The 26,551-nt window shown below is 48.1% G+C and overlaps 14 protein-coding genes across 14 annotated transcripts; 9 read left to right on the top strand and 5 right to left on the bottom strand.

Annotated features, from left to right (window-relative positions):
• Positions 1 to 1,432: 1,432 nt before the first annotated feature.
• Positions 1,433 to 2,557, top strand: FOBCDRAFT_205020 (uncharacterized protein; the record flags this gene model as incomplete). Its single annotated transcript, XM_054706465.1, has 1 exon — positions 1,433 to 2,557. One exon carries the CDS (start codon positions 1,433 to 1,435, stop codon positions 2,555 to 2,557), a length of 1,125 nt encoding a protein of 374 aa, XP_054562440.1.
• Positions 2,558 to 3,150: 593 nt separating this feature from the next.
• FOBCDRAFT_321816 (uncharacterized protein) lies at positions 3,151 to 5,684 on the top strand (the record flags this gene model as incomplete). The annotated part of the gene is made up of 4 exons (XM_031188900.2): positions 3,151 to 3,572; positions 3,623 to 3,678; positions 3,725 to 4,481; positions 4,556 to 5,684. 4 exons carry the CDS (start codon positions 3,151 to 3,153, stop codon positions 5,682 to 5,684), a joined length of 2,364 nt encoding a protein of 787 aa, XP_031036165.2.
• A 190-nt stretch (positions 5,685 to 5,874) lies between these two features.
• Positions 5,875 to 6,732, top strand: FOBCDRAFT_46857 (uncharacterized protein). Its single transcript, XM_054706464.2, has 2 exons — positions 5,875 to 6,186; positions 6,244 to 6,732. Exons 1-2 carry the CDS (start codon positions 5,911 to 5,913, stop codon positions 6,514 to 6,516), a joined length of 549 nt encoding a protein of 182 aa, XP_054562439.1. The 5' UTR covers positions 5,875 to 5,910; the 3' UTR covers positions 6,517 to 6,732.
• Positions 6,733 to 7,645: 913 nt separating this feature from the next.
• On the top strand, positions 7,646 to 9,531 carry FOBCDRAFT_263052 (major facilitator superfamily domain-containing protein; the record flags this gene model as incomplete). Its single annotated transcript, XM_054706463.2, has 5 exons — positions 7,646 to 7,727; positions 7,777 to 8,006; positions 8,059 to 8,310; positions 8,368 to 9,153; positions 9,205 to 9,531. The coding sequence occupies 5 exons, from the start codon at positions 7,646 to 7,648 to the stop codon at positions 9,451 to 9,453; spliced, it is 1,599 nt and encodes a 532-aa protein (XP_054562438.1). The 3' UTR covers positions 9,454 to 9,531.
• A 447-nt stretch (positions 9,532 to 9,978) lies between these two features.
• Positions 9,979 to 10,729, top strand: FOBCDRAFT_46854 (Cyanovirin-N). Its single transcript, XM_031188902.3, has 3 exons — positions 9,979 to 10,380; positions 10,435 to 10,593; positions 10,643 to 10,729. Exons 1-3 carry the CDS (start codon positions 10,221 to 10,223, stop codon positions 10,654 to 10,656), a joined length of 333 nt encoding a protein of 110 aa, XP_031036167.1. The 5' UTR covers positions 9,979 to 10,220; the 3' UTR covers positions 10,657 to 10,729.
• Positions 10,730 to 10,960: 231 nt separating this feature from the next.
• FOBCDRAFT_321814 (uncharacterized protein) lies at positions 10,961 to 13,799 on the bottom strand (the record flags this gene model as incomplete). Its single annotated transcript, XM_031188903.3, has 5 exons — positions 10,961 to 12,317; positions 12,367 to 13,100; positions 13,149 to 13,543; positions 13,600 to 13,654; positions 13,709 to 13,799. 5 exons carry the CDS (start codon positions 13,797 to 13,799, stop codon positions 11,049 to 11,051), a joined length of 2,544 nt encoding a protein of 847 aa, XP_031036168.2. The 3' UTR covers positions 10,961 to 11,048.
• Positions 13,800 to 14,175: 376 nt separating this feature from the next.
• On the top strand, positions 14,176 to 15,201 carry FOBCDRAFT_252129 (Extradiol ring-cleavage dioxygenase, class III enzyme, subunit B; the record flags this gene model as incomplete). Its single annotated transcript, XM_059610990.1, has 3 exons — positions 14,176 to 14,179; positions 14,243 to 14,361; positions 14,415 to 15,201. 3 exons carry the CDS (start codon positions 14,176 to 14,178, stop codon positions 15,147 to 15,149), a joined length of 858 nt encoding a protein of 285 aa, XP_059465592.1. The 3' UTR covers positions 15,150 to 15,201.
• Positions 15,202 to 15,385: 184 nt separating this feature from the next.
• On the bottom strand, positions 15,386 to 16,393 carry FOBCDRAFT_277845 (ferritin-like domain-containing protein; the record flags this gene model as incomplete). The annotated part of the gene is made up of 3 exons (XM_031188906.2): positions 15,386 to 15,397; positions 15,452 to 16,065; positions 16,117 to 16,393. The coding sequence occupies 3 exons, from the start codon at positions 16,391 to 16,393 to the stop codon at positions 15,386 to 15,388; spliced, it is 903 nt and encodes a 300-aa protein (XP_031036171.2).
• A 999-nt stretch (positions 16,394 to 17,392) lies between these two features.
• Positions 17,393 to 17,817, top strand: FOBCDRAFT_263049 (uncharacterized protein; the record flags this gene model as incomplete). Its single annotated transcript, XM_059611322.1, has 2 exons — positions 17,393 to 17,458; positions 17,504 to 17,817. Exons 1-2 carry the CDS (start codon positions 17,428 to 17,430, stop codon positions 17,815 to 17,817), a joined length of 345 nt encoding a protein of 114 aa, XP_059465591.1. The 5' UTR covers positions 17,393 to 17,427.
• A 222-nt stretch (positions 17,818 to 18,039) lies between these two features.
• FOBCDRAFT_141502 (Alpha/Beta hydrolase protein) lies at positions 18,040 to 19,917 on the bottom strand (the record flags this gene model as incomplete). Its single annotated transcript, XM_031188908.2, has 3 exons — positions 18,040 to 18,127; positions 18,178 to 19,671; positions 19,721 to 19,917. 3 exons carry the CDS (start codon positions 19,915 to 19,917, stop codon positions 18,040 to 18,042), a joined length of 1,779 nt encoding a protein of 592 aa, XP_031036173.2.
• Positions 19,918 to 20,363: 446 nt separating this feature from the next.
• FOBCDRAFT_242480 (uncharacterized protein) lies at positions 20,364 to 22,895 on the top strand (the record flags this gene model as incomplete). The annotated part of the gene is made up of 8 exons (XM_059610491.1): positions 20,364 to 20,415; positions 20,469 to 20,524; positions 20,720 to 20,824; positions 20,873 to 21,070; positions 21,123 to 21,381; positions 21,433 to 21,627; positions 21,675 to 21,875; positions 21,925 to 22,895. 8 exons carry the CDS (start codon positions 20,364 to 20,366, stop codon positions 22,893 to 22,895), a joined length of 2,037 nt encoding a protein of 678 aa, XP_059465590.1.
• Positions 22,896 to 23,239: 344 nt separating this feature from the next.
• On the bottom strand, positions 23,240 to 24,578 carry FOBCDRAFT_205010 (uncharacterized protein; the record flags this gene model as incomplete). Its single annotated transcript, XM_031188910.2, has 3 exons — positions 23,240 to 23,784; positions 23,835 to 24,173; positions 24,224 to 24,578. The coding sequence occupies 3 exons, from the start codon at positions 24,576 to 24,578 to the stop codon at positions 23,240 to 23,242; spliced, it is 1,239 nt and encodes a 412-aa protein (XP_031036175.2).
• Positions 24,579 to 24,990: 412 nt separating this feature from the next.
• FOBCDRAFT_242478 (uncharacterized protein) lies at positions 24,991 to 25,542 on the top strand (the record flags this gene model as incomplete). Its single annotated transcript, XM_031188911.2, has 1 exon — positions 24,991 to 25,542. One exon carries the CDS (start codon positions 24,991 to 24,993, stop codon positions 25,540 to 25,542), a length of 552 nt encoding a protein of 183 aa, XP_031036176.2.
• Positions 25,543 to 25,878: 336 nt separating this feature from the next.
• On the bottom strand, positions 25,879 to 26,351 carry FOBCDRAFT_321811 (uncharacterized protein; the record flags this gene model as incomplete). Its single annotated transcript, XM_031188912.3, has 2 exons — positions 25,879 to 26,020; positions 26,067 to 26,351. The coding sequence occupies 2 exons, from the start codon at positions 26,349 to 26,351 to the stop codon at positions 25,940 to 25,942; spliced, it is 366 nt and encodes a 121-aa protein (XP_031036177.2). The 3' UTR covers positions 25,879 to 25,939.
• Between the last annotated feature and the right edge of the window lie 200 nt (positions 26,352 to 26,551).

The following is a 26,551-nucleotide window of genomic DNA, read 5'->3' as shown; positions in this document are numbered from 1 at the left end:
GTTCATTGTGTTGTATAGTATCATGCTAAGTATTACTACATATATGCAGTAGTAGCTTTCGAACCCCTATTATTGAGATGCGGTACTGGAAGTCGTAAACACAATGCCGATTGCCATATCTTCACATTCGAGGAGTATTGATGAGATATTGAAGGGTGCCCTGTGACTTGTTCACACACCTGTATCGTTGGGTCATGTAATTCAGGGCTTGCAGGTGAATATGTACGTGATACAGTGACTGCGGGTCTTGGTTAGATGCCTTGCTTCGTTCTCCAGCGTCACAAACCCATCACAACATCTACCAACGACATATTAGCGAAAGGCTTAGATCTCTTCTGAGAATCAAAGAGTATCATATACCTTCTCGGACCTCTCTAAAGACTCTAGAGTCGAGTTTCCAAGCGATCCATCCACACCTGTCACGTCATACGGCTTGTCAACCAACAGTGGCGTAGCAAACTGGACCAACACAATCAACTTGATCAGATAGTCCTTTTGTCTTAGGTACTTCCTTACTTTGAAAACTGAGCCCGAAATTCCCGGTATTGCATTCGACTCGGAGAATCTTTTGACGTGAAGTTCCTGACGTGGTCGAGGCCCCCCTTCAGATACCCTCCAAAAGCTGCGGTCTTCTACTCTTTCCTTTACACCAAGGTCTTCTCGTCGCTCTTCTTTGAGTTGATAGAGACGATGGGCTAATTAAATACAGGAACTAAATTATCATTCAATCTAGCTTCGAACAAGAAAGCGTCCGGTTGGTTGCTATAGTCAACTTCCACCCAGAAAGCTGATACTGAACTCCAATCGACACTGGAACCTTGAGGCTCGTTGCCAGAGGAATTTTTAGGCACTCAAACCTCACAAGAAGTTCTCTCTTTACTCTTCCAAACTTGACCAACACTTGCAAGCGGCTATCTACCCTCCTGAGACGAAAATCAATACTCAATACGACGCCCCCCTCCTGAAGTGCAAGTCTCGATTTCACGAACATTCCCAAGATCTTTCATCTCCCTGAGGAATCTCTGGTTGTATTTCCAGACCGCCTTATAGTCGACGTATCAAATATCTTACAACGGTAGCCTTGTTCTGCCGTGTTACTCTGCTTCGCCCCCTCGAAGTGCCTTAGGTTTCACCGCAGTCTGACACATGAGGCTCTGCTGTCAATCTTTCACACTTTTTCACAATCTATTTTCACAATGATGCCTAAATCTTGATGCCATACTCGCATCTTGGCCTTCTTTTCCGGTCGCACCTTTTCACAATTTTCATAATCTGCGGTTGATTTCTATGCCACGTTAGCACAACCATAATTTCTCCTGCATTCTGACACACCATCCGAGGACGATATCGTCGTCGATGTAGCTATTCACGGCTCTTTACCATCTTCACCGCTCTTTGTCGCGACGGCCTTGCCTTCGAAGTTGAGGCTATCATGGCAGAGATTATTGGGGTCGCGGCGTCGGCGAGCCAGCTTGGTCTCGCATGCTTTTCACTGATAGATGTCATGAGAAAGATAAAAGGAGGAGCATCGACACTGAAACGATATCATGAGCAGCTCCAAGAACTTCAGAGCCTTTCTACTAGCATCTCGGAGAACCCCCTTCTTCAGACCCCTGAGATTGGGACGCAGACTGACGCTCTTCTTTTTATCATCAACAACAACTGTTTGAATTCTTTGTTGCGCAAGGGGCGAGTCCTTCGTGCTTGGGGCTTTCTCTATAAGGAACAAGATCTTCTTGATATCTTTGTCAGCCTTGAACGACAGAAGAGCAACCTTTCTCTAGCCATAGAGCAGATTCAGTCCAGAGCACTGTATCAGATACAAACTGATATACATATCATGTCTGAGAAGAAAGGGCCGAGTCCTTCAATTCAGGGCAATGCTTCTCGAACGGTGTCCGGGGTTCTCGTTCGTAGGGACTCTTCCAACAGTACCTATACTTCAAGCACCCAAGCAACCTCCATCAACCTAGAAACCATCAACAAATCGCTTGCCGACACCCGTGCTGCTGTTTCGCCCCAGTATACGATGCCGCCAACCAAGACATCACCCACGACGGACGAACAGTCTTTCGGACATCCGCAAGCCCAGTCCTCGACCAACTACGGCCAATATGGTGCCCACAGCTACAGGCTGGATAGCGACAGTGGCCCACAGTGGATTAACCCCTTCGCGGGTCCGGGGTGCAAACAGGAGAATAGAAAGACTTACGATATCAACGCCAGTTTCTCGAAGGAACTTGCCAAGAATCCTCCTATTCGATGCGTCTACCACAACCCGATCACGACAGGAAGCGGCGATCAGATCAACAAGAACCTAATTCTAGTTGACGAAGATTATGAAGACTATGAGGGCCATAGAGCTTACGAAGGATTTGTTGTTCCGAATATGAATGGCGATTTGTGGATTAATCCGAGTGCCATCCCCTGTCCTTCAGCAGAGGGGAAAGACAGCGCCGCGAGACAGTTCAACGGCGTTGATATCCGAATTAAGAAGAGGAAGAAGAACATCAAGAAGACGGAGAAGAAGGTGAAGAAAGAAAAGAAGGAAAAATAGGAAATCAAGCGCTACCGCGTGCAGAGGAGCTAGCCTGTGTATACTGATCAAGATATTTGGGCAGTCTTAGTAGTCACGTCCGGCTGTGCAAAACGTTGATTTCTGTTAAGGAGAGATAGTGGCGGTAGGAGCCGGTAGTTTTAGAAGTAAATGAGCATACTTGAGGTTTTAATGCATCATATTTATGTCTGAATGAGTCGCTAGTGATAAGGAGAAAGCATGAGCTCCACGTGTATATTCGAATTTAGTCGTCATGCCCCGCTAGTCCTTCCGGTTCGAGGAGGTCGATGGCCACCCCTATCGGAAACCCCATGCGTCGCAGACAGAAATTCAAAAGATTCGGAGGGTCCTGAAGATAATATGACTCTCAAAGCCGGCTCGTAACTGCAGCTGACATCGAGCTCAGCCCTACAGCTAACTACTTAATCGACCTAATCTGACAGCGCCACGTGTTTCACATTCAGCCCATTCAGCTACCCCTCTCTTCAAGATCACGGCGATTGATCAGAGGGGAGTACGGGCTAGGTTTCTGCCAAAGTCACCAAATAATATGCTGTTTTGTGTTTACAACAAATAAGTATTGGGCAGTTTCCATGGCTGATCCACTCTCTATCGGGGCGAGCGTGCTGGCATTCATTGGCCTCGCCGATCGCATCATTCGCACATGCAAGCACTACATCGAGGCTGTTGAAGATGCACCCAAAGACATCCAGATGATATTGGGCGAGGCTACGTCGCTAAGAGCCATCATCGACAGCATTGGCGAATCAAGTACCACAAGCCTCGTGCCAAATCTTCACGAACAAAATGGACCTATCAAGTCTTGCCACAGCTGTCTTGCATCACTCGAGGCTCTTCTCCCACAAACTATGGGCCAATCTCAGACAGGCAAGCGGCGTAAGATAACGTTAGCTGACCTCGCATGGCCTCTGAAGCAATCGAAAGTCAGAAAGCTGCTGGCCGAGATTTCACACCATAAGGCTACTTTATTGTTAGCTATGTCTGGTGACATGAGGTTAGTCTGCAAGGACCCTTAGGAAGTCGAGGCTAACAGAGTTTGTCCAGTCGGGACCTGAAAGAAATCAGAATGGGGATCGAAAGGCTACAAGGCACCATCTCAGGTCGGTGATCTCGATTGATGCCTGGAATAAACTGACATACTCAAAGAGTCTGAAACTCGGGAGATCATCCGATGGCTTGAGCGAACAAACCCATCATCTCTTCACAACATAGCATTCAACAAACATGAGCCTTTGACGACTGCATGGGTCACCAATTCTTCCCAGTGGAAGGCTTGGTTGTCGCTGACCTCTGAAACCAGACTCATTTGGATACGTGGACTCCCTGGTTCAGTAAAAACAGTTCTCGCATCATATGTCATCGAAGAACTGGAAATGCTATGCAAGCCAGCCAATGGTAGTGTTTGCAGCTACTACTATTGTCATTACTCTCACAATCAGGACGAAACGGTGCCATTCCTGAGCTGGATCATTGGCCATGTCTGTCGACAGATTAATTGGATACCACCGGAGTTAAAGAGGCTTCACGATCATGGCTGCGAACCTACCACCACGGACTTGGAAGAAATATTGGAAATTGTGGTGAATAAACTTGATGTCTTGTATATCATCATCGATGCGGTTGACGAGAGTACTCCACGAGAGGACCTTTTGTTGCTGATTCAGACAATAACAGTCGATAAGCGTTTTGAAAAGATCAGGATATTAGCGACAAGCCGGCAATACTTCGACATAGAACAATCATTGACTCAGATATCAACAAGCATATCAATGTCAAACCCAATGGTCGATGCTGATATTCGAAGATTTGTGCACTCCAGACTCAGATCTAGTAATCGACTGAAGAGATGGCACGCGCGATTCGACGAAATTGAGGAAGTTCTGGCTGCCATGGCCCAAGGAATGTGAGAACTCCCTTTCACCAGGAGACGATTAAAGAAATAACTTTCTTCCAACTGTGCTAACTTAAAGTTACAAGGTTTCGATGGGCTGAATGTCAAATTCAAGCTATAGAGCGACTTCGCGACCAGTCGAAACTCCAGCAACTCCTTTCCAACCTACCTAAAGATTTGAGTGAAACTTACGTCAGAATCTTCGAAGCAATCCCTGAAGAAGATAGACCGCTAGTTCGTTGTATTCTCACTTGGATCATTGGCCATTCGCAGGCTGCTTGGGTTTATCACGTTGGTGTGAATGCGAGTTTGCTTCTGTCAGCAGTCACATATGAGCATTTCGGATCAGAAACCAAAGGTCAAAAGTCCGTTATTGACCTTGAATATTTAAAAGAGATATGCAGCTGTCTCATAACAGTTCGATTTGTTCCTGGAGATATCTTCGATAGCTGGCTAGAAGAATCTCCTGGATTACAGGCTAGAGAAGCAACTGACGGCGAGGATCTCTACGTGTCTCTTGCTCACTACACAGTTCTGGAGTTTCTGGTATCACCACACGTCTTTCAACCTAACTTTGCCTTTTTCGCTATGTCACCCGAGCTAATTCGCTTGAAATTCGCAAAGAGTGTTCTGAAACAAGCCCTAGCGGCTGATCCAGAGGGGACAAGTAGTGATTGGATTCACGACCGCGAAGCATATTGTCTCACACTCGGCTGCGCCTTGTATCTACATGACATCCTGGCAGAAACCGATCTTCAAGACCTTTTCATGCGATACATCCATCCTTCCTCCCCACACTATTCGCGCTTCGAAGCCATCCAGTCCAGGATTGTCCAGGGCGACGAAGGCTCTAGATGTTACTTCCTACGACACATCCCAGCTCGAATTCATTGCTCGACGGCAGAAGACACATGTTCTGGGACAGCTGCGACGCTGATGAATATTCTTTTGCTTTGGAGTGGCAGTATGCACAAGGAGCTTATGCCGATGATCAGGAGGCTGCTCGCTGGGAGACAGATACAAGAGCTTCTTGATACAAAAGTGACAGTTACATTTATCGAAGAATCTGAAGAGGAGTTGGAAGAAGCCGGGAATGGTTTATGTGAGAATACCTTGGATGGAGCGGTCTGGGAGATAGTGCAGTCGCGGCAGATCTTTCTTGACGATGAAGAGCTTTCTCACTCTTTCCATATGCTTGGGCGTCAGTTGGGCTAAATACGAGATTACACTAATATCTATGATAGAGATCCGTATGAACGTTACTATCGCATCGGTATTTCAGTCATTAGACAGTATTTGCAGACTGTCACGTTGATAGATGCATTCCGTCCACGTGACATGTCACATGTTCTAGAGGAATTTGCTCCGCGCCATGATAAGAGCAATTTTTCGACTTCTGACTCGGAGCAAAATCGCTGAGCGACAAAGTATCTTGATAAAAATGAATTTCTTCAACCCATTTTCCCGGCAAGGAGCTCAATGGACGTTTGTGGGCCGTACATCGTCATTTCCTGATGTAGACGATGATGCAGGCAACTTGGCAAAACACCGCTTGTGTAACGCAAAATCAATACCAGGCTGCAAAGCCTTTCACATACCGCAGGAGGATGTATCCTCGTCAAAAGAAGTTCCTGTTGGCGATGATTCCTCATGGGAATCACTTGCTGATCAGGTGCTTGTGTTTCAATACAAAGGCAAATTTCATGCAATCGACCATGTGAGCAAATGTCCACAAGAAAAGTGTTTGCAGGGGCTAATCAGGGTGTCTGCCTAGTCATGCCCGCATAGCCAATACCCTCTTTCAAAAGGGACACCGTTCGACATTGAAGACTTTGGCGTTGTACTTAGCGCTGGAGTACTGTGTCCAAATCACGGCTGGTCCTTTGATTTGTTCACAGGCATGTCAGATCGAGGCAGTTACAGACTCAAGACCTGGGAGGTCGAAATCAGGGATATAAAAGAAACGGAATCCACCGATATAAACGAGAGAGAGAAATTATCGACCGATAAAGAGGTTTGGGTGAGGAGGAAGCAAAGGATAGGTTGAAACAATAGCATGGGGTTTTTCACGGCAAACGCCTATGAAGGGAGATTGGCCAACAGCTATTGGCGAACTCAATACCTGGCAACCAACCCGATACTCTGGCCATGAATCACTACAGAACTTAGAAAGCCTGGGACAGCACCTAGTTAAAACGCCAGATGCACAGGGCGTTGCACTATCTACCTTGACCTCAAGATACGAAGGATATACAATACCAATACTCATTTCCTCATATCACCATGTCTAAGGCGCTTCATTTCCCAGCCGGCAGCTTAACGCTAGTGATCCCGTCGACCAGACCTTCTGTGGCTGCACAAAAGATGAGTTGGCAAGGCCGGTTCAAAATATACAGGAACATGCAGCAGGCAGATGTTGCGACACCAAACACGGGGAGTCTCGCATAGCAATCATCATCTGGCGTACCCTTGGCAGAAATGTGACATTGGGCTCGTAAATATCAATACTCTAGGGGCTGTCTGCAAAGTCATCGCTGACGTTCGACCCCCGTCTCTCAGATGAGTATCGGCTGCGTCACCTATCTTTGGTTACCTCGCCCGTCTTTTCTACATATTTGTACGTGATGAGAGAAGTATCTACGCTGGCATTCAGCAACTGTGGCAAATCAAGGAACCCTTTTCCTGATGCGCCATAACAGCCAGAGACACAGACCACAAGAACCCTGGTTGTCGAGTCATATACACAAGTCATATCGTCCAACCTTACTTTAGTATTCGATTCAAGGTTTATTCAAGGGTTTAAAGCTGGTCAATTACTGGCATGTGAGTCCAAATACGCGATTCCCCCTCATTGATATTGATTTGTAACTATCCCACGTCCCGAGAGGACCACCGGGAAAGTGGAGGACAACCCGACCCCATCGCCAACTGATACTCCCAGAACAAGTCAAGTCTGTAACGCCACCAAAGTATCTGATCTATCTGGTTGGTTCGTGCGGCAAATACCCCAGTGATCTAGATTGCATCTCGGTTACAAACTTTACAGCCCATGGGGTAATCCGGGGTAACGTGGAGGAGAGAGTGTGAGGAGAGAGGGGGGCATCGAGGAGTACTTAATTGACCATGGCCTACGATACAAAATTGCAAAAATATCACCCCTAGCTGCAACACTCAAGATGGTCTCTTTCAAGGAAGCCTTTGCGTTGTCTTCGCATGAAGTCGAGGCTGCAACGCCTCCTGGCACAGTCCAGATTCATCGTGAGATTTTCTCCCGACGCGTGAAAAAAGCGAGACTAACGGTGAAAAGGGGAGCAGGAAGACGCGAGCCATGCGGTTATTAGCATACATGCTACGGATGATCCTCGAGATCCTCTCAATTTTCCGAGGTGGCATAAAATCGCTGCACTGAGCGTCGCGTCGCTTTATGCCTTTACCGCGAATTACACGAGTGGTATTATCGCACCTGCGTTTCAGCTATGGCCTATGATCTTTCCGAAGGATCCGAGGTCTCTCTCTCAGCTCTCTATCTTGATTGCTGTAAGTTGTTACCACTCCAGTACCGCTTGGAGCGTATGCTGATGGAATGCAGATCCATATCCTCTTCCTCGGTGCAGCCAACATCTGGTGGGTTCCCATGTCCAACTGGATGGGACGACGGCCAGTTCTCATTCTCGCTACGACGCTCCTCACATTCAGCACGCTTTGGTGTGCACTTGCGACTTCATATGACTCTCTTCTCGCTGCTCGTGCTTTCCAAGGCATTGGAGGTGCTGCAGCAGATACAGTTGCTCCCGCGCTTATTGGAGATATGTTTCCTATCCACCAGCGTGGACGAGCCATGGTATTCAACCCTTCTAAAACCAAGACCGACCGCCGTTTGCTGACATACTGTGACTAGGCCGTCTACACCATCATGCTTGTCGTCGGACCCCTCGCAGGTGGCATCTCCGGAGGTTACATCGTGTTCGAGCAAGGCTGGAAGATGATCTTCTGGGTCTGTCTCGCTCTATCAGCCGCTTGCCTCGTCGGCGTCATCTTCTTCGTCCCCGAGACCCTGTATACGCGAAGTGCACCAGTAGAAGGCGTCACAAACCCCGAGGCTGAGAAGAATGCTCAGTTTGGCAACAACGAACACGTCGAGGATAAGCAGTCTGTCAGCGTGGGTGAACAGCAAACTTCTTACTCCTCTTTCACCTATGTTCAGTCTTTGGGCTTCATCAAGCCTCGAGGAAGTCTTCTGAGGCAATTCATCCAGCCGTGGAAGACTCTTGCTTTTCCCGGCACTTGGGTGGTGATGCTTCACTACGCTGGCCTCGTCGGCGGTATCGTCACAATTTCTACAATCGGACCCCAACTCATGGCGAGCCCACCTTATCTCTGGAAGGCTAACGCTGGTCTTATCAACATTGGTGCTGTCATCGGCGGTGTCATTGGATATATCTACACTTTCATGCTTGCTGATGGCAGACTTGTCAAGAAGGCCAGCAAGACACGAAATGGTGTCGCTGAATCTGAGGACCGATTGCCGACTCTCTTCTTCCCTCTTTTCATCGCTACTGGAGGTTTGTTGGTGTTTGGATTCTGCGCCAAGAACCCTGGTGGTCATGCCTGGGTTGGACTTCAAGTCGGATATGGAATGCTCGCTTTTGGTCTGATGCAAGTTCCATCTGTTGGATTCAACTACGTAAGTCTCCAAACCATCATCAACCTCGTCATTTATACTAATCCTTCGTAGTTGATCGACTCTTATCACTCGTTGGCAGCCGATTGCTTCACCATGGTCACCATTCTCCGTTCCATCATCGCCTTTGCATGGACCTTCTTCGTGGCTGACTGGGTTCACCAGAAGGGAGCAGCTGAGCCATTTGGTATTTTCGGACTGCTGATGGGTCTTTTCTCGTTGTTGACTGTTCCTCTCTGGATGTTTGGAAAGCGTATGAGGATTGCTACAGCAGAACAGGTTCTTCGATGGCAGGGTTACTAGGTTATGTTGCCAGATGGTTTGCCTTTAGTCGTCATGATGGAATGAGTGAGTACTCTGTGGTTATCTTATCACAAATTTACCGAAATAATATCTCCATCCAGACCCACCCGAGCTCTCGTGTCTATTTGCTCTCTCGTAATATTGTCAACATAAAAGTGGTCTCATATTTATTGTCATACACAAGTACCTACCCGGTCCACGGTAATCGGAGCCCCTCAAGCCAAGACTTTCTTGATGCCAAGGGTTTATCGATAATTGGATTGCGTCCCACCGCCAAGACCCTCTCTGCTCACCGCACAGCCCCCCTAACAACTCCTCCCTACAGCAGAGTAAGCTCACCACCACCACCAGCAAAAGTCCTATAACGTTGTGAAACACGTTTCATCACTGGGAGATTCCTTTAGAAAGAGGCCTCCTTAGTCAAAAGTATCTGTTATCCAATACTCGTCGTGCCGAGCCGTGTATGCACCTTAGTGGGGTCTCGTCAACCGCGCGCTTTTGGATGGAGATGGATATTCAGGGGTCCTTGTAAGAAGTGGACTCTTACTCTGCATTGCATGTGCATTGCAGTCGTGGCAGCTTCAAAATCGTTTTCTCGCGGTTCACTCGGTCTTGGAGGGTCTTGGCTTTTGTGCGGAGGTGCATGCGCGAGGCCTCTCGTGAATCACTGTCAATGATATATATAGTCCTCAACTCTTTGACTTGACTTCTGTATCTACAACTTCAAATCACACTTCTTTGCTTCATTCACATTCAAATCAACCAAAATGGTCAACTTCCACGAGAGCTCTTCTGACATCGAGCTTGAGGACGGTCACATCCTCGTCGCTCAGTGCAACGATGCTGATGGTGAACCTCAAGAGTCTCGTCTTGATCTCGACTACTACATCGGCAACAACGACGGTGCTTTCTACTGGGGTGGCGAGGGTAAGTCAACGAACATTCAAAGTATATGTTTGACCTACTAACAATGACTTCAAGGCTTCTCTGGCTCTGCTTCCGACATCACCTTCGAACTTGAGGGCGACGACAACGTTCCTGTCCTCCGCGCTCTCCTCAACCCCGTTGACGGAGATCCTGTTGAGGCTAACGTCAACCTCGCTGAGTGCATTGGCAACGACAACGGCACTCTTGTCTACGGTGAGTCTTGATAATGTTCAGGTTTTAGATATCTGCTAACAGTGATTAGTCCCTCCCCAGTAAGCGAACTCATGGACTTTGAGGGTAGGATTCAGGCGGAAACACAGTCAAACAAATAAAGTAAAATTACCAACCATTTGTTCCCTATATTCTGGTGAATACAGAGCTGAGATGTGAATGTCAACAAAGTCCAAGCCCGTTACGTGTAGCGTGACTGTGTAACAAAGTATTGCTCGGAGTGCCGTCCAGCCGTACTATTGGACCCCATTTCAGTCAAACAAGTAATGTTCTCACAAGTTTCTACCAACAAATTCAATCTGAAGGTCTACTACCTTGCACTCCAGCACTTCAAAGACATCATGTCAAGTAAGAGGAGAAAGGCAGCATCTGCGTAGCATTATCCGTCCTGGCCTTCAGACACGATATTAATACATATTAACCATCAGACCCGGGTATCAAGCATCCAACTTCCTCTTTGCCGAGTTCTCCAACTCCGCCATAAGCTGCACCAACTTCTCTGTAAGATGCGGCACCGGCATCCCCGCAAAATTACTCCTCACAATCCCCATAACCGCCTCCATGACCTTATCAGGCTGAGAAAGCGAAACACTAATCACAACCTCCCCCTCCCCCTGAATCTCCGTTCTCCACCGTATACAAGGCTGACCTTGCCCAAAACCTTTGAATCTTTGCAACGCTATACTATCTGCTTCGTCTAAGTAAACATTCTGACCAAGTGCTCGGGAGAGGCTGGACTGGTCGGATAATAGACCATACACCCAGAATGCGAGACTCGCGTGGTACAGGATTATGGCCATCGGGCCGCGCATTGAACCGCGGGGTGAGTGTTTGGCGATGTGCATTATTTGAGCAGCGTGGAAGATTGTATGGCGGGCTGCTTCGCCTTTTACCCAGTCGCGGACGGTGGGATAGACTGCGCGTGCTCGTTCGGGACCTTCCATGCCTGCAAATATCTGGATGTCTTCGAAAGGCATCTGGAGATGGAGAAGGGCGAGTTCCAGGCGCATTTGGATCTCGGGGTCTGCCGAAGAGTCGACGGATAGACTGAGTTTCAGGTGTCCAAGCAGCTTGAGTAGTTCGTCTTTCCGCATCTCTGTGACTAGAGTATTCCAGCGTCGGGGTCGTGAACGTTGGAGGGATGAGAGCTGGAGATATTCCCAGCACATAGTCCATGTACAAGAGAGGACCGCCAGAATCGCGACATATGAGTCAACAGAGTCAGTATGGTTGTTGAGAATATCAGGGTCATCGATGACATCTGCAACAAAAAGCGGTTCACTTTGTTGGCGCGAAGCCTTGAGCGAGTTCCACTGTTCCGGCGACGCAGCACTCCACAAGTCCGCGTGTTCTGGGAAAGGCAGAAGGACCTCGGCATACGACACTGAAGGGCTAACCAGCAGCGCGGTGGAAGTGTTGGCATCATGAGATAACATCCTGAAAGCAAGCCTCTTGAAGGACTCATCCTCTACCCATTGAAGCCAGTCTTCCCGAGAGACTAGACCTGGAGATTGCATGGTCTTGCTCTGGGAGTACACTGATCGCTTGAACTTTCCATCGCGGCGCATCATGGTCAGTACGGGGTTGAAGAAGCTCTCTGCGATCTCGACTTTGCGGGGAAGACCGCTCCATATACCCATCTCGAGGGTGATGACGAAGGCTTGGGTGAGCTGAAGATCACGGACGAGAGTGTTATCTTGTTCCCACTAGCCATAGGTCAGTCTGCAGCTTGCATTGAGGTTTAAACGGACTTACATGTTTTGCGACAGCTATCCTCAAGCACTCTTGTATAGCATAGCCAAGCTTTGACAAGGCAGGATCAGAAGTCAAGACGGCTCCACACGCCGCCATGGCAGCGACTAGCTCCGGTCTCTTCTGGTTGGGGTTAAAAGAGGCGGCGTGGATGAATGATGTGGCATGCGTGACAGGAGAGGTGAGGTAGTACTGAAGTAATGTGTCCAACAGCTCAGCAGAGGGAAAGGACGCCACAGCTTTTGACAAGTGATCCGAACGACAACTATTGACGACCATCATGAGTATCCTGTCGCGAGCTGGCCCTTCTAGCTTGGCGGAAGTGACTCTTGTGTTTGAATCCAAGGCGACACCGGACTCAGGCGAAGGGTAAGCAGAGTCTGTAGCGGGAAGGGAGAGGTTATGCTCCTCAGCGCCAGCATGGTCTTTGGCGTTAGGTCGAAACTTCCAGTGAGAGTTCTGAAAGGCCTCAGTACACATCGCAGCGGGTTCACCGGGGTCGGTATGCGATGCGGCGCGTGGTGTTTGAGCCCCTCGAGGTGTAGGCTGTATACTTCTGACTTCGAAAGGGATGCTTGTGTTGTATGAGTCGAGGAACCGGAGGTCAATGTCATCGAGTTCATTATATGTGTACATGTCGACATCGTTGGCGCTGGGATTAGCCCATCCTCCTGATAGAAGGTTGAGATCGGGGAGAGGGAAGAAGAGGGGATCAATGTTGGCGTTCATAGAGGGGTCTAGCCACCGTAAGCCTCATACTTGGATGCGGTGCCTTGGAGACTTACCAAGATTCTGGAAGAGGCTATGTGATGTTTGCGGCGTGAGCATGTCCAGTGAGGGCTGCTCCATGACAGACGACGCCGACGTTGACCCAATACTATTATGATCAGGGAACGCAGCCATGGACGATGAGCCATCATCTTGGGAGAAGATAGCCTCATCCTGCTGCTGCTCCTCAGACTGAAAGTCCGAGTCCAGCTCCATGGAGTCGTTCCACTTGCACTCAATACCTTTCTCTTGACATCGACGACAGGGTTTCTCATCACTGCAACGTAGGTGATTGGTAGAACATGCCTTGCAAGCCTTACCGACTCTACCTGGCATGTAACGCGGTTGTTCAGCTACAGAACTATCCCCAGCCTGCGAGCCATGACCAGCAACATGTCTCTTCAGAAGGTCGCTTCACACAGCACAGTTAGTAAGCGAAGGCACGGTAACACGCGGCGTTAGACTAACGGTCTTGTAAAGGCCTTTGGACAAACATGGCACTTGTAGGGTTTGGTCTGTGTATCTAGCACAAGTAAGCAACAATGAGTCAAGTCAATGATGGAAGATGCAAACATACGGGATCGCACGTGACGCGCTAGATGATCAAGACGCTTATAATTCTTCTTGCATGAACCGCACTGGAACATGCCAGGTTGAGTCGTCGACATAGTGAGAGAGTGAGACTCGTCGTGCAAGTGGAGAGCGAGCTGGGCAATCGGGACGTGGAGGAGGAAGAGAGAGAGCGTGAGGAGCAGGGGGGAATCGTGTTGTTTTTTCCCTTCGGCTCGGACATGACAAAGAATCCGCGGGGGGAATCTAAGGTTTCATTTTGCGGGGGCGGCTACGTTCGGGGGAAGCGATGCTAGATCCGGGATGGTTTGGTGTTGTATTGGAAGGGTCGTGATTTGAGGGGGATACGAAAATTGGGGGGTAGGGAACTCCTCCACATCCCGATGGAGATTTAATCACCCTATACTTGTAATCTCGGCAATTAATTTATGACAGCTTCAATAAAATATATAGATAACTGACACTTGTCCCAGAATGGGTATGTTCTTTTGATCGGTTCTAGACAAAATTACTGACATCATGAAAGCCAATCTATCACCAGTTCACTTCTTCTCCCATGGCTCGACCATGATGCTGGGAGAAGACTCCGAGGCTGCCGATTACTGGAAGAAGGCTGGTGACCAAGCCTTGGCCAACAATATTAAGGGTGTTATCATGATGGTATGTCATCCACCTACTCCGACAGTAGTCAATTGACTAATTGGCATTGATAGGGCGCTCATTGGGATGCTGAAGGCGATCGCATGCAAGTCGCCATGAACCCCAAACCAGGCAAATCACCCGTCGCATACGTCCACCCATCAAAATACGTCGACTACGAACTCAACCCCGATCTCGAGACCGGGGAACGATGCATCTCCCTCCTCAAAGACGCCGGCTTCAACGTTTCCGGAAATACCGATTTCGATTGGATCCACGATACATATCTCATCCTCATCCGCATGTTTCCCAACAGCTGCCCACCAACAACACTCATCTCCATGAACGCGCGCTTCGATCCTCACTACCACATGCGCGTCGGCGAGACTCTCCGCCCTCTTCGAAAAGAAAATTATCTCATAATCGGCTCTGGCGGTGCAGTGCATAACCTATATCGCAATATCTGGGCGCCCATTTTATACTACTCCGATAACTTTGCGCAAGAGAAGCCACCCGAGGCTTGGGCCCTGGAGTTTAGACAGGCTGTTGAGGATGTTATCAAGAACAATAGCGGACCGAGATTGAGACGCGCGATGACGAGGTTGATGAAGCACCCTCTTTATAGAGACGCTCATGCTACGGATGATCACTTCATGTCAGCGCTGTTTGTGGCGGGTGCCATTGGTGATGAGGAGGATGAGGGTGTTTATGGTGAGCTCAAGGCTGAGACTTGGGAGTTGACGAATATGTGTAACAGTCAGTTTACTTTTGGATCATGGCCGAGGACTCTTGCGACAGCGGCAGCATGAGGAGATTTGGTTCAGGTCAGATTGTTAGAAGAACTCCTGATATACAGCGTGCAATAAATAAGAGGCTAATTGATTGAAAGTTTTGTGCCAAGACTTGTACTCAAATTCCTTCAGCGACGCAATTAATTATATACATGTAGAATCGTCCTTATTAGGTTGCTATTTCTAGCACGAGCCATTATCATTCCTCTGCAGACCGTATCAAACTTCAAGAGTACCATCGGGGCATAACAGACTTAGCTGGAGATCTGTATAGAGGTTAGTTGCTTGTGATTACTTCGCTGTTAATTGTATTAACTCACCTCAATGATGGCAGGTCCAGCAGCGACGGTGTCATCGGAGACGACATCCTTGCAGCCAGTAAGGACAACATAAGTCTGTCCAGCAAAGCCCTCGGGAATCTCAACAGAGAAACCACCATCAACAGCTTTGGCCTCAACAAACGTAGGACCGGTAACAGCGATGAAAGCGGCATAGACACTCTGGCCCTTAGCGCCCTCGAGGGTATACCCAGGTGTCTGAAGAGTAACAGTATCACCAGTCTTGATCGCACTGCCCGAAGCAGCAGCAGCCAAAGCAGGGAAGGCCTTGACAGGAAGAGCAGGGTTCTCCTTGGGACAACCGGTGATGAAGCCCGAGGCAAGAGAGTACACCTCGTTGTAGCTCAGAGGAGCATCGAAAGGCTGCGCAAAGGGGACTTGCTTGAGCGCACCCCGGATGTAGGATGAGTGACGGGCCTCGACGGTGAGGATGGATCCGGCCGCGGTGAGGTACGTCTTGCTCATGATGTCGGCTGCGGCGCCGAGATAAGCTGAGACGCCGACGCCCTCGAGGACGGAGGCGGTTGCGAGGAAGGACTTGACATCTGTAACGCCGAAGGAGTACGTGCACTCCTGAACGGGTGTGACACCAGCAGCTAAGTATGTTAGTACAACCAGTCACTTTGTGTATTGTGTATCAAGCGTACCCTTGAGAGCCTTGGTGATAAAGTCAACATGAGCAGTCTCGTCAGAGGAGACCTTCTTGATGTTGTTGTAAAAGGTAGAGTCGTAACCAGCATCCGCAAAGTCTTGCTCAGTAAAGTTGGAAAGACCTTGACGATAGAAGTTATCTTCAAGATGCTCAAGAGTAAGAGCGTAGTTGAGAATGACTCCGTCGTTGATTCCGGAAGCACGCTTCTCGATGACAGGAGCAGCGGAAGCTAGGCCAGCGGCCAATAGAGGAAGGGCAGTAGAGAAGAACATTGTGAACAAAGAGACGGAGACTTTTCTGAAGAGAATCAAGTAAAGGTTGAGAGTGCTTCAATGGAAGTATGAGATGATTCAGCCCGTGATGATATGTGCAATTGATTATCAGGAATCAGGAGTGCATGTTAGATATACTTACACACGCCGCACTCAACATCTGTCCCTATCGCACTAACGCCCTTATGATGTCTCGACTCCAAATTACACATTGTCTCCGATCACTCAATCTCAATTCACTGACACAGCCTGACTATCCCCAGAAATGCCACTCGGCTTCTCACCATTCCGCTCCGATCTTCCCGACAGCCAATCTTCCCTCAAACCAACTAACGAAAGCCGAACCCAAAGGTATCGCACCGCCCAAATTTCAGCCCTAAGAAACATCCCCTTCAAACAAAATAAGCCTCCAAATGCCGAATCAAGACGTCATGGTTCCCAAGTAGTTCAAACAGATTTACCAAATCGGGCACGTTTCGATGTTCGCCAGGGACTTGGCTCGGCAACTCTTGAATCCGTAAATAATAGTTCGAAACTAGCGTTGAATATCATTTGTGCGTTGTTTTCTAATTATGGGACGTTTGGATCTCGGAAGGCTTTGGTTCCGTGAGCTAGAGAGAATTGAGTTATAGTTTGGGATTTGGTGAGACATGGCTCGGAATATTCACCATCCGGTCAACATCGCGTTTGTTTAGTCTAAGAGTGTAGTATGTTGGTAGTGTAGATGTTGCGCTTGGATAATGTGTCTTTAGTTTGAGCTTTTAGAAATTGGTGTTGATCAGGGGAATTGGTAATCTCTCCGAGCAGCCGAAAGTCTTCGGGATGAGTTTGGTCCGTGGAATTGATAGTCATTGCTGATAGAGATACTGGGAAGTCGGCATTAAATTAACAAAGGTTGGATGTGTAAAGACATTCCTGTTTTTATTAATCATTTTTGTGTTTTATTTGCTTGGATTCCCCGCTGAGTTGTTGGTTGCCAGATTGTCTAAGCCCAGTATTCATTCTTTGACTTTCACTCATTCATAAACGCAACCATGAAGTTTACTATCATCGCTGCTCTTGCAGGTAAATAATCCATTTCAACAGGCATACATATACTTTAACTAACAGCCTATGCAGTCCTATCAGGAGTCCACGCCGCTGACTCTGCATCTACAACAATTACCTGCAGCTCATGTCCCTCGGCCGTAACGACCCCTGATATCGTCACCCGTTCGGCTCTCCCCACTACTTCGTGCACTGAGAAGCCTTTGACGGTTGTATCAAACACCAAGGGAGGCAGTGGAGCTGCTGCGCCTACTGGTTCGGGTGCCGCTTCTACTCCTACGGCTCAGGTCCCTGTGTCTGGAGCTAGTATCAATAAGAAGGGAAGCATTGGTGGAATGGCTGCGGCGGCTGCTATGGTGGCTGTCTATATGCTCTAGTATTTTGTGTAGTGGTCAATGGAGGGCATACCAGTGTTTGGACGAGCTTAATATTCGATGGGTACTAGTTTTATATAGTGGGGTGCAAGCGGCCATGCTGCATATATAATACTGTGTCGTGCTGTGGAGGAATGTATTTGGACTTTTGCGCTGTCTCACAGTTGATATATTTGAAGACGAGAACAAACAGTCTATTATGCTGTCTATATGCTATTTAAATACCTAGTTGGGGATCACCGGAAGAGTAATATAGTTTTGTTGGCGAGGTCCAAAGTGGATATGGTTCGAACCTTGGAAGACCTCAGGTGATCTAAAAACCAATTAGCAATGAGAACCAAAATCTCAAATATTTATGCTTACCTGTCAACTGGGTCGTTGTGCAAGAAGATACCTGACCCCTGAGTATCACCGGACGACACCTCAAACACCAATTTGCCACCCTTGTCCACGACAACGTTGGTAGGCCAAACCTCAATATCAACGGCATAGACCTCGCCTTGTATCACAGGCTGAACATCCTTGCTTGTGTAATTTCTGTGAGGAAGCCACTCGCGGTGCTTAGGGTGTTCTTGGTCAACCTTGCGCAGCGACACGCGAAGCCAGCCCTTCGTTAGGGGGACGGGATCACCTGCTGTGCCAGTGTAAAAGACCTCTTGTCCTGAAGGATCGAAGTGGCGGAGTGTGACAAACAGATCAATGTCACTGGGCGTAGGGCCGGAAGGGTCAGGGGAGACTGAGACATTGAGATGAGCGACAACGTGGCCCGTGATCTCTGTCTCAGCCTCAAAAGCAGGAGTTGAAAACTGGACCACCTCAGGCTTCTCAAGTGTTCCGAGAGCCTTGTAAGTAATCTTCTTACGCTCTGTCTTGGGCTCATCCCAGCTTAGACCTTGCTCGGGTGTAAGGAAGAGCTTCTTATACTGAGTCCGGGCAATAGGCCATTCGCTCTCTTCCCGTCGAGGATAAGCCTTCTCCTTCTCGGCGTCGTTGAAGCCAACGTTGCCTTTTCGAAGAACAAGGCTCACTGGAGCGACCTTGCCTTCTTGGGACCAGCCAACGCGGTCCTCACCCTTGAGGAAGGCATCGAGGAAGCTTCGTTGAATTTCGACCTCCTCCTCGTAGTAGAAGGGAAGATCATGGCGACCGGTGATGAGGCGAAGATACTTGAACTTTGAACCAGCGTGGATGTATCCTTCGATGTTGCCGCGGAGATGGAGAAGAATACCGCCCCAGTTGCCTACTGATAGGAGAGGGACTTCGATATCGCCCATGTCGTACTCCTTGGAAGCGTAGTAGGCTTCATCTCGGAAGCGGTTGACTTGATTATCGATAGTCTGATCTTGTCTGTTGGCCTCAAGTTCTTCTTCGGGTAGATCACCCTCGATAGTATCAGGACCCCAGTTCCTAGCATTTCGACCAGGTCGACCGTACTGATTCGTGATTACTTGGCGGTTCCACCAAAACTTGATAAAAGCATTTGACAAGATACCGCCGTGTCGGCACCGATCACGGTAATAATCTGACATACCCTCCCAGGGGACAATGGCACTTAGACCCTTTGGCTTGCGGGCAGCAACTCGCCATTGACTTCCGGCATAGTAGCTAATACCAAGAAGACCGACTTTGCCAGATGACCAAGGTTGCTCAGCGGCCCACTCAACCACGTCGAAGAAGGCCTCACTGGTGCCTCTTGACATGGTGTCAAGTTTGCCAGTTGATTGGCCAAGACCTCGCTCATCAGCACGGACAACGGCATAGCCGTGCTTGGTCCAGAAGCCTGGGTCTGGAGTTTCCCATGCTGAGTGCTGGGACTTGTGCTGAGGATTCACCTCACTGAAGGACTTAGGATGGAAGCTGCAACAATGTTAGTGGATATTTTCTGAGCAGAGAGAATAGAACTCACTCTTGATACCAAATGTCCTTTCCATAAGGGCCATATGTGACGAGAACAGGAACCTTGTCAACACCCTTAGGTCGATAGACATTAAGTCTCACTAGACCATCGCCCGCCTTGAGAGGAACAGTAGCATTCTGTTCGAAAATGTAAGGAAACGACTCCTCATCCACAGTATGAATATCCGCCTTGATAGGGTTCGGCATTGTGATGATTGGTGTAGTAGTAGAATTGAATTATGCTAAGACCAAAACAAAAAAAAGCCCTTGTAAAATATCGTATGACAGGCCGTATTTCACTTCTCTCTCAGTGGATAACTCCCCCTCAATTGCACCATATTTTTGATTGTCGCCGAATTGTTCCTTCGGTTGAGACCCCAACTTTGTTAGGTGGAGGGTTCCGATACGGGGGGCGTTCGGTTACGTGGGGCCGAGTCCCGAGCGCGCAACCCTCAGATGCAAGTAAGATCGGGGACTTGGAGGAGATGAGATGGGGAAACGGGTAAATCTGGGGAAGGTTGATCATGAGACGGTTTGTAGAGTCTGGGGTTTATTAAGTTCAGAGCTGCACGAAATAGTTACATCGCCTGGTCATATACATCTGCCGAGTACGCTCTTGTTGAGTTGTTGTACCGTATTATCCACTTGCAATCATGACTCAAGACACAGAAACAAGACCTTTAGACATTCTCATTGTTGGAGCAGGTAATTCTATTAATCTTGGAGTTGTTCTCCTGCGAAAGTGCTGACATTATAAGGCATTGGTGGTTTAACCGCTGCGCTTGGTCTCCGCCAACAGGGGCATAAAGTAACAGTAAGTAAAGTTTATCTTGACAATACCCACTTTGACTCATACTTTGCAGCTGTTTGAGAGATCACAACTGGCTAAAGAAGTCGGTGCTGCTATTCACTTGGCCCCCAATTGTCATGGAATTTTGAAGCGATTTGGTGTTTTCCCCGAGAGCTTTGGCGCAAATCGTGTTGAAGGCGTAAGTAGCACAAATAACAGGAATTTGAATGGCAAGCTGAGACTTCGCAGGTCACTGAGTACACAGGGGATGGACACCTGAAATTTGATAACAACCTCAAAGGACCACTCTCAGTTTGGGAGCACGTACGTTTGCACGGTGCTATTCTTGCAGCAATCGCTAACCGAATGTAGCCATGGGTACTTGCGCATCGTGTCAGTCTCCATGAGAACCTCAAGAACCAAGCGACTTCCCGCGAGGGCCCCGGAACGCCAGCTATTCTCAAGACCTCTAGCCCAGTAGTCGATGTCGACCCTTCAACGGCAACTGTCAAGTTTGAAGATGGCACTACAGCTTCTGGAGATTTGGTTCTTGGAGCCGATGGCGTTAGCGTAAGAATGCAGATTTTCTCATTTATTACCTCTTGAAACTAATAATGAGCAGTCAATAACGCGATCAATCGTTACCGGCTCAGATATCAAACCTTATGGATCTGGGAAGAGCGCGTTCCGATTTATGATTCCTCATTCGGATATCCTCAAGAATGAAAAAACTAGGCCTTTCGCCGAACGCATAGGCACAATGACGATGTGGATGGGCGATGACCGCAGACTAGTCATGTATCCTTGCTCCAACAATACGGTTATGAACTTTGTTGCCATTCATCCCAGCAGTATCACTTCAGGAGCAAACAAAGGATCAGGTAAGTAAAGAGGAATATCTCTTATACCAGCATAACCGCTGACATTACTAGGTTGGGGTAATGGTGGAAGCAAGGAGCTCCTTCGCGAAGTTTACAAGGATTTTGAGCCAAGAGTGCTTGCTCTTCTGGACCTGGTGGATGTCAGCGAGCTGAAGCTCTGGACCTTGTTGGATATGGATCGTATTTCAACGTGGCATAAGGATCGTCTTGTGCTTCTTGGAGACGCGGCTCATCCATTCTTGCCTCGTGAGTGGACCGCATAGCATTTCATGGCTGTGGCTAATTGCCTATAGATCAAGGACAAGGTGGTGGTATCGCCATCGAGGATGCAGCATCACTAGTTGCACTATTCCCCCTCGGCACAACAGCCAACGACGTTCCCAGCCGTTTGGCTCTGTATGAGAAGATCAGAGATGAGAGAGCTCACACAGTTCAAACTTTCACCAGACAAGCTGGGGAGGATCTTAACGAGGAGAAGCGGGCCCAGTTCAACAGTGAGTGAAGTAACACCTACATCACGCTTCAAAGCTGACAACTATATAGTCTTCAAATTTCTCAACTACAACTTCGGTCATGACGAGTGGCACAACACCGAGAAGGCTCTCAGAGATTATCTCTGGTCTCAAAATAAGAACCTGCACTGGAAGTCACCTGTGTCATTCGGCCCCATGCCCAGTCCTCGACAAGATTTCCACGGACAACGATATAACGGCAATGACTCTTCGTTCACTACCTGGTCGGTCCGTTTCAAGTCTTCGGCTCCTTACCTGAAGACTCTCTTCCCCACAGACCGGTTCAGCTTCTACAAGCCCGGTACCGTCGCTGAAGCTACATATTCCTGCACAGAGTTGAAGGATATGAAGTGGCTTGGCGGTGGCGGTTACAAGTTCTTCGGTCTTTGGATCCATGGTGTTCAGTATGAGAAGAAGGACGGTAGCAAAATCTATGGGTCTTTCCTAGCTGTTCTACTAGAGAACTTGGCTGATCCTATCGTCACGGGTCGTGAGGAGCTTGGTATGCCTAAGCTCTTCTGTGATATTGATGTTGTGGAGAAGGGAGCCAACACTAGCATTCGCTGTAGTTGGCGAGGAGCCGAGTTCGTCGATATCACACTCAAGGGTCTAGGAGAGGCCACCAACGGACATACAAATGGTGTCAACGGAACAAACGGCCATCACCCTCCTGCTGGTCCTCCTGGTGCTCCTCCTCTGCCAGAAGAACAAGGACTTTTGCTATACCGATATGTGCCTGCAGTAGGCCAGCCTGGTGTTGCCGATGCCGCGTATCCTGTCTTCATCGAGGATGGGTTGGAGGCGACGAAGCGACACGTTGAGAAGACGTTGGTTGGAAGTGGGAGTGACCTGGATCTTACAGCTGGTACATGGGATACTTTACCTACGTTGAACCATATCGCGACTGGGTTCTCTCAGATTCCTGTTTATGGTGTTGTTAAGAGTAAGGTCGAGTATGGAAGAGGTGTGGATGATATTTCTCATGCTCGAAGGGTTGACTAGCGAGTTTAAGTTTTGTACGCATATTTAGGTCAGCATTTCATAGTAGGAAGCCTTTTGGTTCTATACTGAATTGTGTATCTGATTAGCAGGTGATGCCTGGTATTCTGACCATATTTGTTGGTGGAAACAAAGTTTTGAAAATAGTGTTTGAAGGAGACTCAGGTTATATAAGGGTTCGCACTTCGCGAAAGGGAAACATTCACCTCAACAACTAGATAGGGGGCCCAGATCACACACAAGGAATAGATATTTATGGCCATGGTCAGCCATTTGAATTGATACGAAAATAACATGCATTGAATAACATAAGACTCTCTATTCTTCAAGTATCTATAACATCAAACTCAATAAGGACGAGCAGGAGTAAGCTGGCCAATGCATTCACCAAATCCAATACCTGATCCATCACCACCAACAGATCCCGTTATCCTCACGACATCGCCATCCTCAAGAAATCCCCTTTTCAACCCATCACTCAAAGTGACAGGCTTGCTGCCGCCCTCCGTTGATTCAAGCATACAACCTCTGCTTGTCTCCTCAGAACCAGAAACAGTACCCGTGGCCAGAAGATCACCGGTCCTAAGCGCACTTCCCGAACTAACTGAGTGCGCAACCATTTGCTGAGGAGTCCAGTATAGAGACTCGACTGGACAAACACCAAGTGTTGTGGAGGCGTTGTTTGCCAAGACTTCAACTTTCAAGTTGATGGAGAATGTTGAGGGGTTGGGATGCTGGAGGTATGAGGCTGATATAGCCTTCTGCTCTTGGGCCTTGGTTCTGAAAGGCTCTAGAGCATCAAGGGTAATAATCCAGGGAGAGATGGAAGTTCCTAGACTCTTGCCGTTGAAAGGCCCGAGAGGGAACATTTCAAAACCTTGGATATCACGAGCTAAATCTGTTAGTTGTCCATCTCCACAAGTAGGTTGGCTAAGTGCTTACCACTCCAATCATTAAGAATTACAAAACCAAAAATATGCTCCTCAGCATCCTTAGCATGAAGTCTCTGCTTCATGCCCAACGGCTTTCCAATAACGGCTGCAAGCTCAACTTCATAATCAACCTTCTGAGACGGTGCATAAATGATAGGATCATCCGTTTCAGCTGCAGCAGGGTTCTTGAACTGTCCATAAGGACGCTCAATATCTGTTCCTGAAACCACGATAGAGCCTGTTCGGCCTTGATATCCAACTGGGAACTTGAAGAAGCCGGGTGGTGGCGTTCCGTTGTTGACTACTATACGCCCTGCATTTATGACGTGGTCAAGAGAGCAGGAGAAGTCTGTTTGAAATTTAGTGTTTTATAACAGTAACGAGGGGGGTCTTTCATACCCGCAAAGTCTTTGATTTCCACAGGCAAATGCATCGTCACAGAATTGATATCTTCTTTGCTGCCTGAAGGGAAACCATCGAGGCCATTTTGTTGATAGGTTTGTTGGATTTGCTTCCGTACATGTTGATGCACAGTTTTGGGAAGAGCTGCAAAAGAATTCAGAGTCTGCTCGTTAAGTACACCTCTAGGGAGGCCATCAACACCCTTGAATAACTCTTCCACGAGATCATTCAGGAATATCACAGCATTTCCGAGTCTGGTGGCAGCTTGGGGAGTCTTATGAGACTGAGAGGAAGCTATTCCGAAAGGAATGTTCTTCTCGGTGAAATGGTGAGCAAAGTCTGTGGCTGCCATAGTGTTTATTGTTCTCGAGGGATAAGCAATCGTCGATTCATTCGGAACGTAACAGTTAAGATGGCAAAAATGATAGTTCTCTTCAACTCAATTCTAGTCACGTATTATTCATCGTTCATTAGTCACCTATCCTATCCCGAGGACTGAATTCCGAAGAACCCCGCGATGGGTTAAGTGGACGATCGGCAATCGGTTGATACTGACGCCCTCCACATCCCGATGAGTAAATTGAGGGCAGATGGTCCCGGGTATGTAAGGAAAAATGAGGTCGTATATCCGGCGGTTGACATAAAATGATGAGGAGAAATAGAACTAGAAGACTGCATCAATTTCGAACAATATTTGGGGGAAGCTTACAGAATATCTTCCATAATCAGCTATATACCAAGTTTGCCAAGTACAAAAATTCACAATGGCTCTCAACGGCAAACTCAGACAAACCCAACGCATCATCACCACCCACAATGATGAATGCAAAGCCATAATCGACACATCAATCAACTCAGACGCGCCCTTCTACGCCCTCCCCAACGGCGAAGCACACTTCGCACTAGGCTACGCCACAAAAGAGTTCCCCGCCAAGCTCACCAACAACGCCGACGTGGAATCCTACCAAGGCTTCCTGACCAACCAACCAGGGCTCAGTATCTCAACCGGCACTATCCTCCGCTATGTCGATATGTGCCCTGGTCATGTTTCACCTATGCATCGCACTGTGAGTCTTGACTACGGTGTTGTGCTGGAGGGTGAGGTGGAGTTGATTTTGGATTCGGGGGATAAGAAGGTCTTGAAGAGGGGTGATGTCTGTGTGCAGAGGGCTACTATGCATGCGTGGAGAAACACTAGTGAGACGGAGTGGGCGAGGATGTTGTATGTGCTTTTGCCGTCGACGAAGCCTGATGTTGGAGGTAAGGAGTTGGGTGAGGACTATGGAAATATGGAGGGCGTTAAGGCTTCCGAGTAGATAGATTTGATTTTGGCCTAAGAACGAGTGTAAATAAATGATGATGTTTGTCATGTGTAAATGCCTGGCAACTTTCTATTAAGTACAACGCCATACCTTAATCACGGTCATGAAAACTGAGAGCTTTTGTTATTTTCTTAAAGAACCTTGAAGTAAAGAATAGCTTCATATATGGCCAAATCATAGAGTCATTTGTAGAATCGTATTCGAATGATCTGAATGCCCATAGGTCTAGCTTTGACTACTTGAGTTGTGTTTCACAACAGAAATTGCAAGTTGGAAGCATGTAACAAAAGCCAGACTGAAAAATGAAAGAATTCGATAAATCTGATATATGGTTGAATAACAAAAGAAATTCAATAGTAAACTCCGACCCTCAAGCAATTCAACTGCTGATCTAAAACTCTCCTCCAACCTGATATTTCCATACCTTATCCGTAAACCTTCCAATCGACGCCCTCCAATATTGAGCAGCGCTCTTCTCAAATCAGCTCATATTCATAACATCTATCAATTACACTTACAGCGTTGACACTCAGGCCTCTAAACATAGCAGTGATGAAGAACCTCTCAGCCGTGCTCGTATAGACGCGAACACCATTGACATGCGCGGCGTCCCGATTAAGCGGCCTATACTCAGGCACACGACGATGCGGCAGATCAAATTCCGGGTGCTCTGCGGACGTCACAGGCGATGTTCGACAATCCGGCGATTCCTCGCGAGCTTGAGAGTGGTGAAGCTCGTAATCGCGAAGGATGGAGCTGTGAAAGTCGCCATTTTGCGTGTGAGTTACTGTAGTGGTCGACATGGTGAAGATGTTGATGTCAAGTTTGAGATTCTGGGGCAGGAATTGATAGACGTGTTGGTAAATTTACTGAGGTTGCATTTTTGCCTTATTCTCATTTGCCGTTCAAACTCAACCGGGTGATTCGGGGCATTATCGTTTGATGAGACCTCCACTCGGGATGTGGAGGAGTACGACGCTCGGAGACCTCCTCACCCGAACCG

Source organism: Fusarium oxysporum, chromosome VIII (genome assembly GCF_013085055.1).
Source record: "Fusarium oxysporum Fo47 chromosome VIII, complete sequence".
Classification (NCBI taxonomy): Eukaryota; Fungi; Ascomycota; class Sordariomycetes; order Hypocreales; family Nectriaceae; genus Fusarium; species Fusarium oxysporum.
The sequence above is the reverse complement of the archived record's forward strand: the minus strand, read 5'-3'. Positions and strand labels throughout refer to the sequence as shown.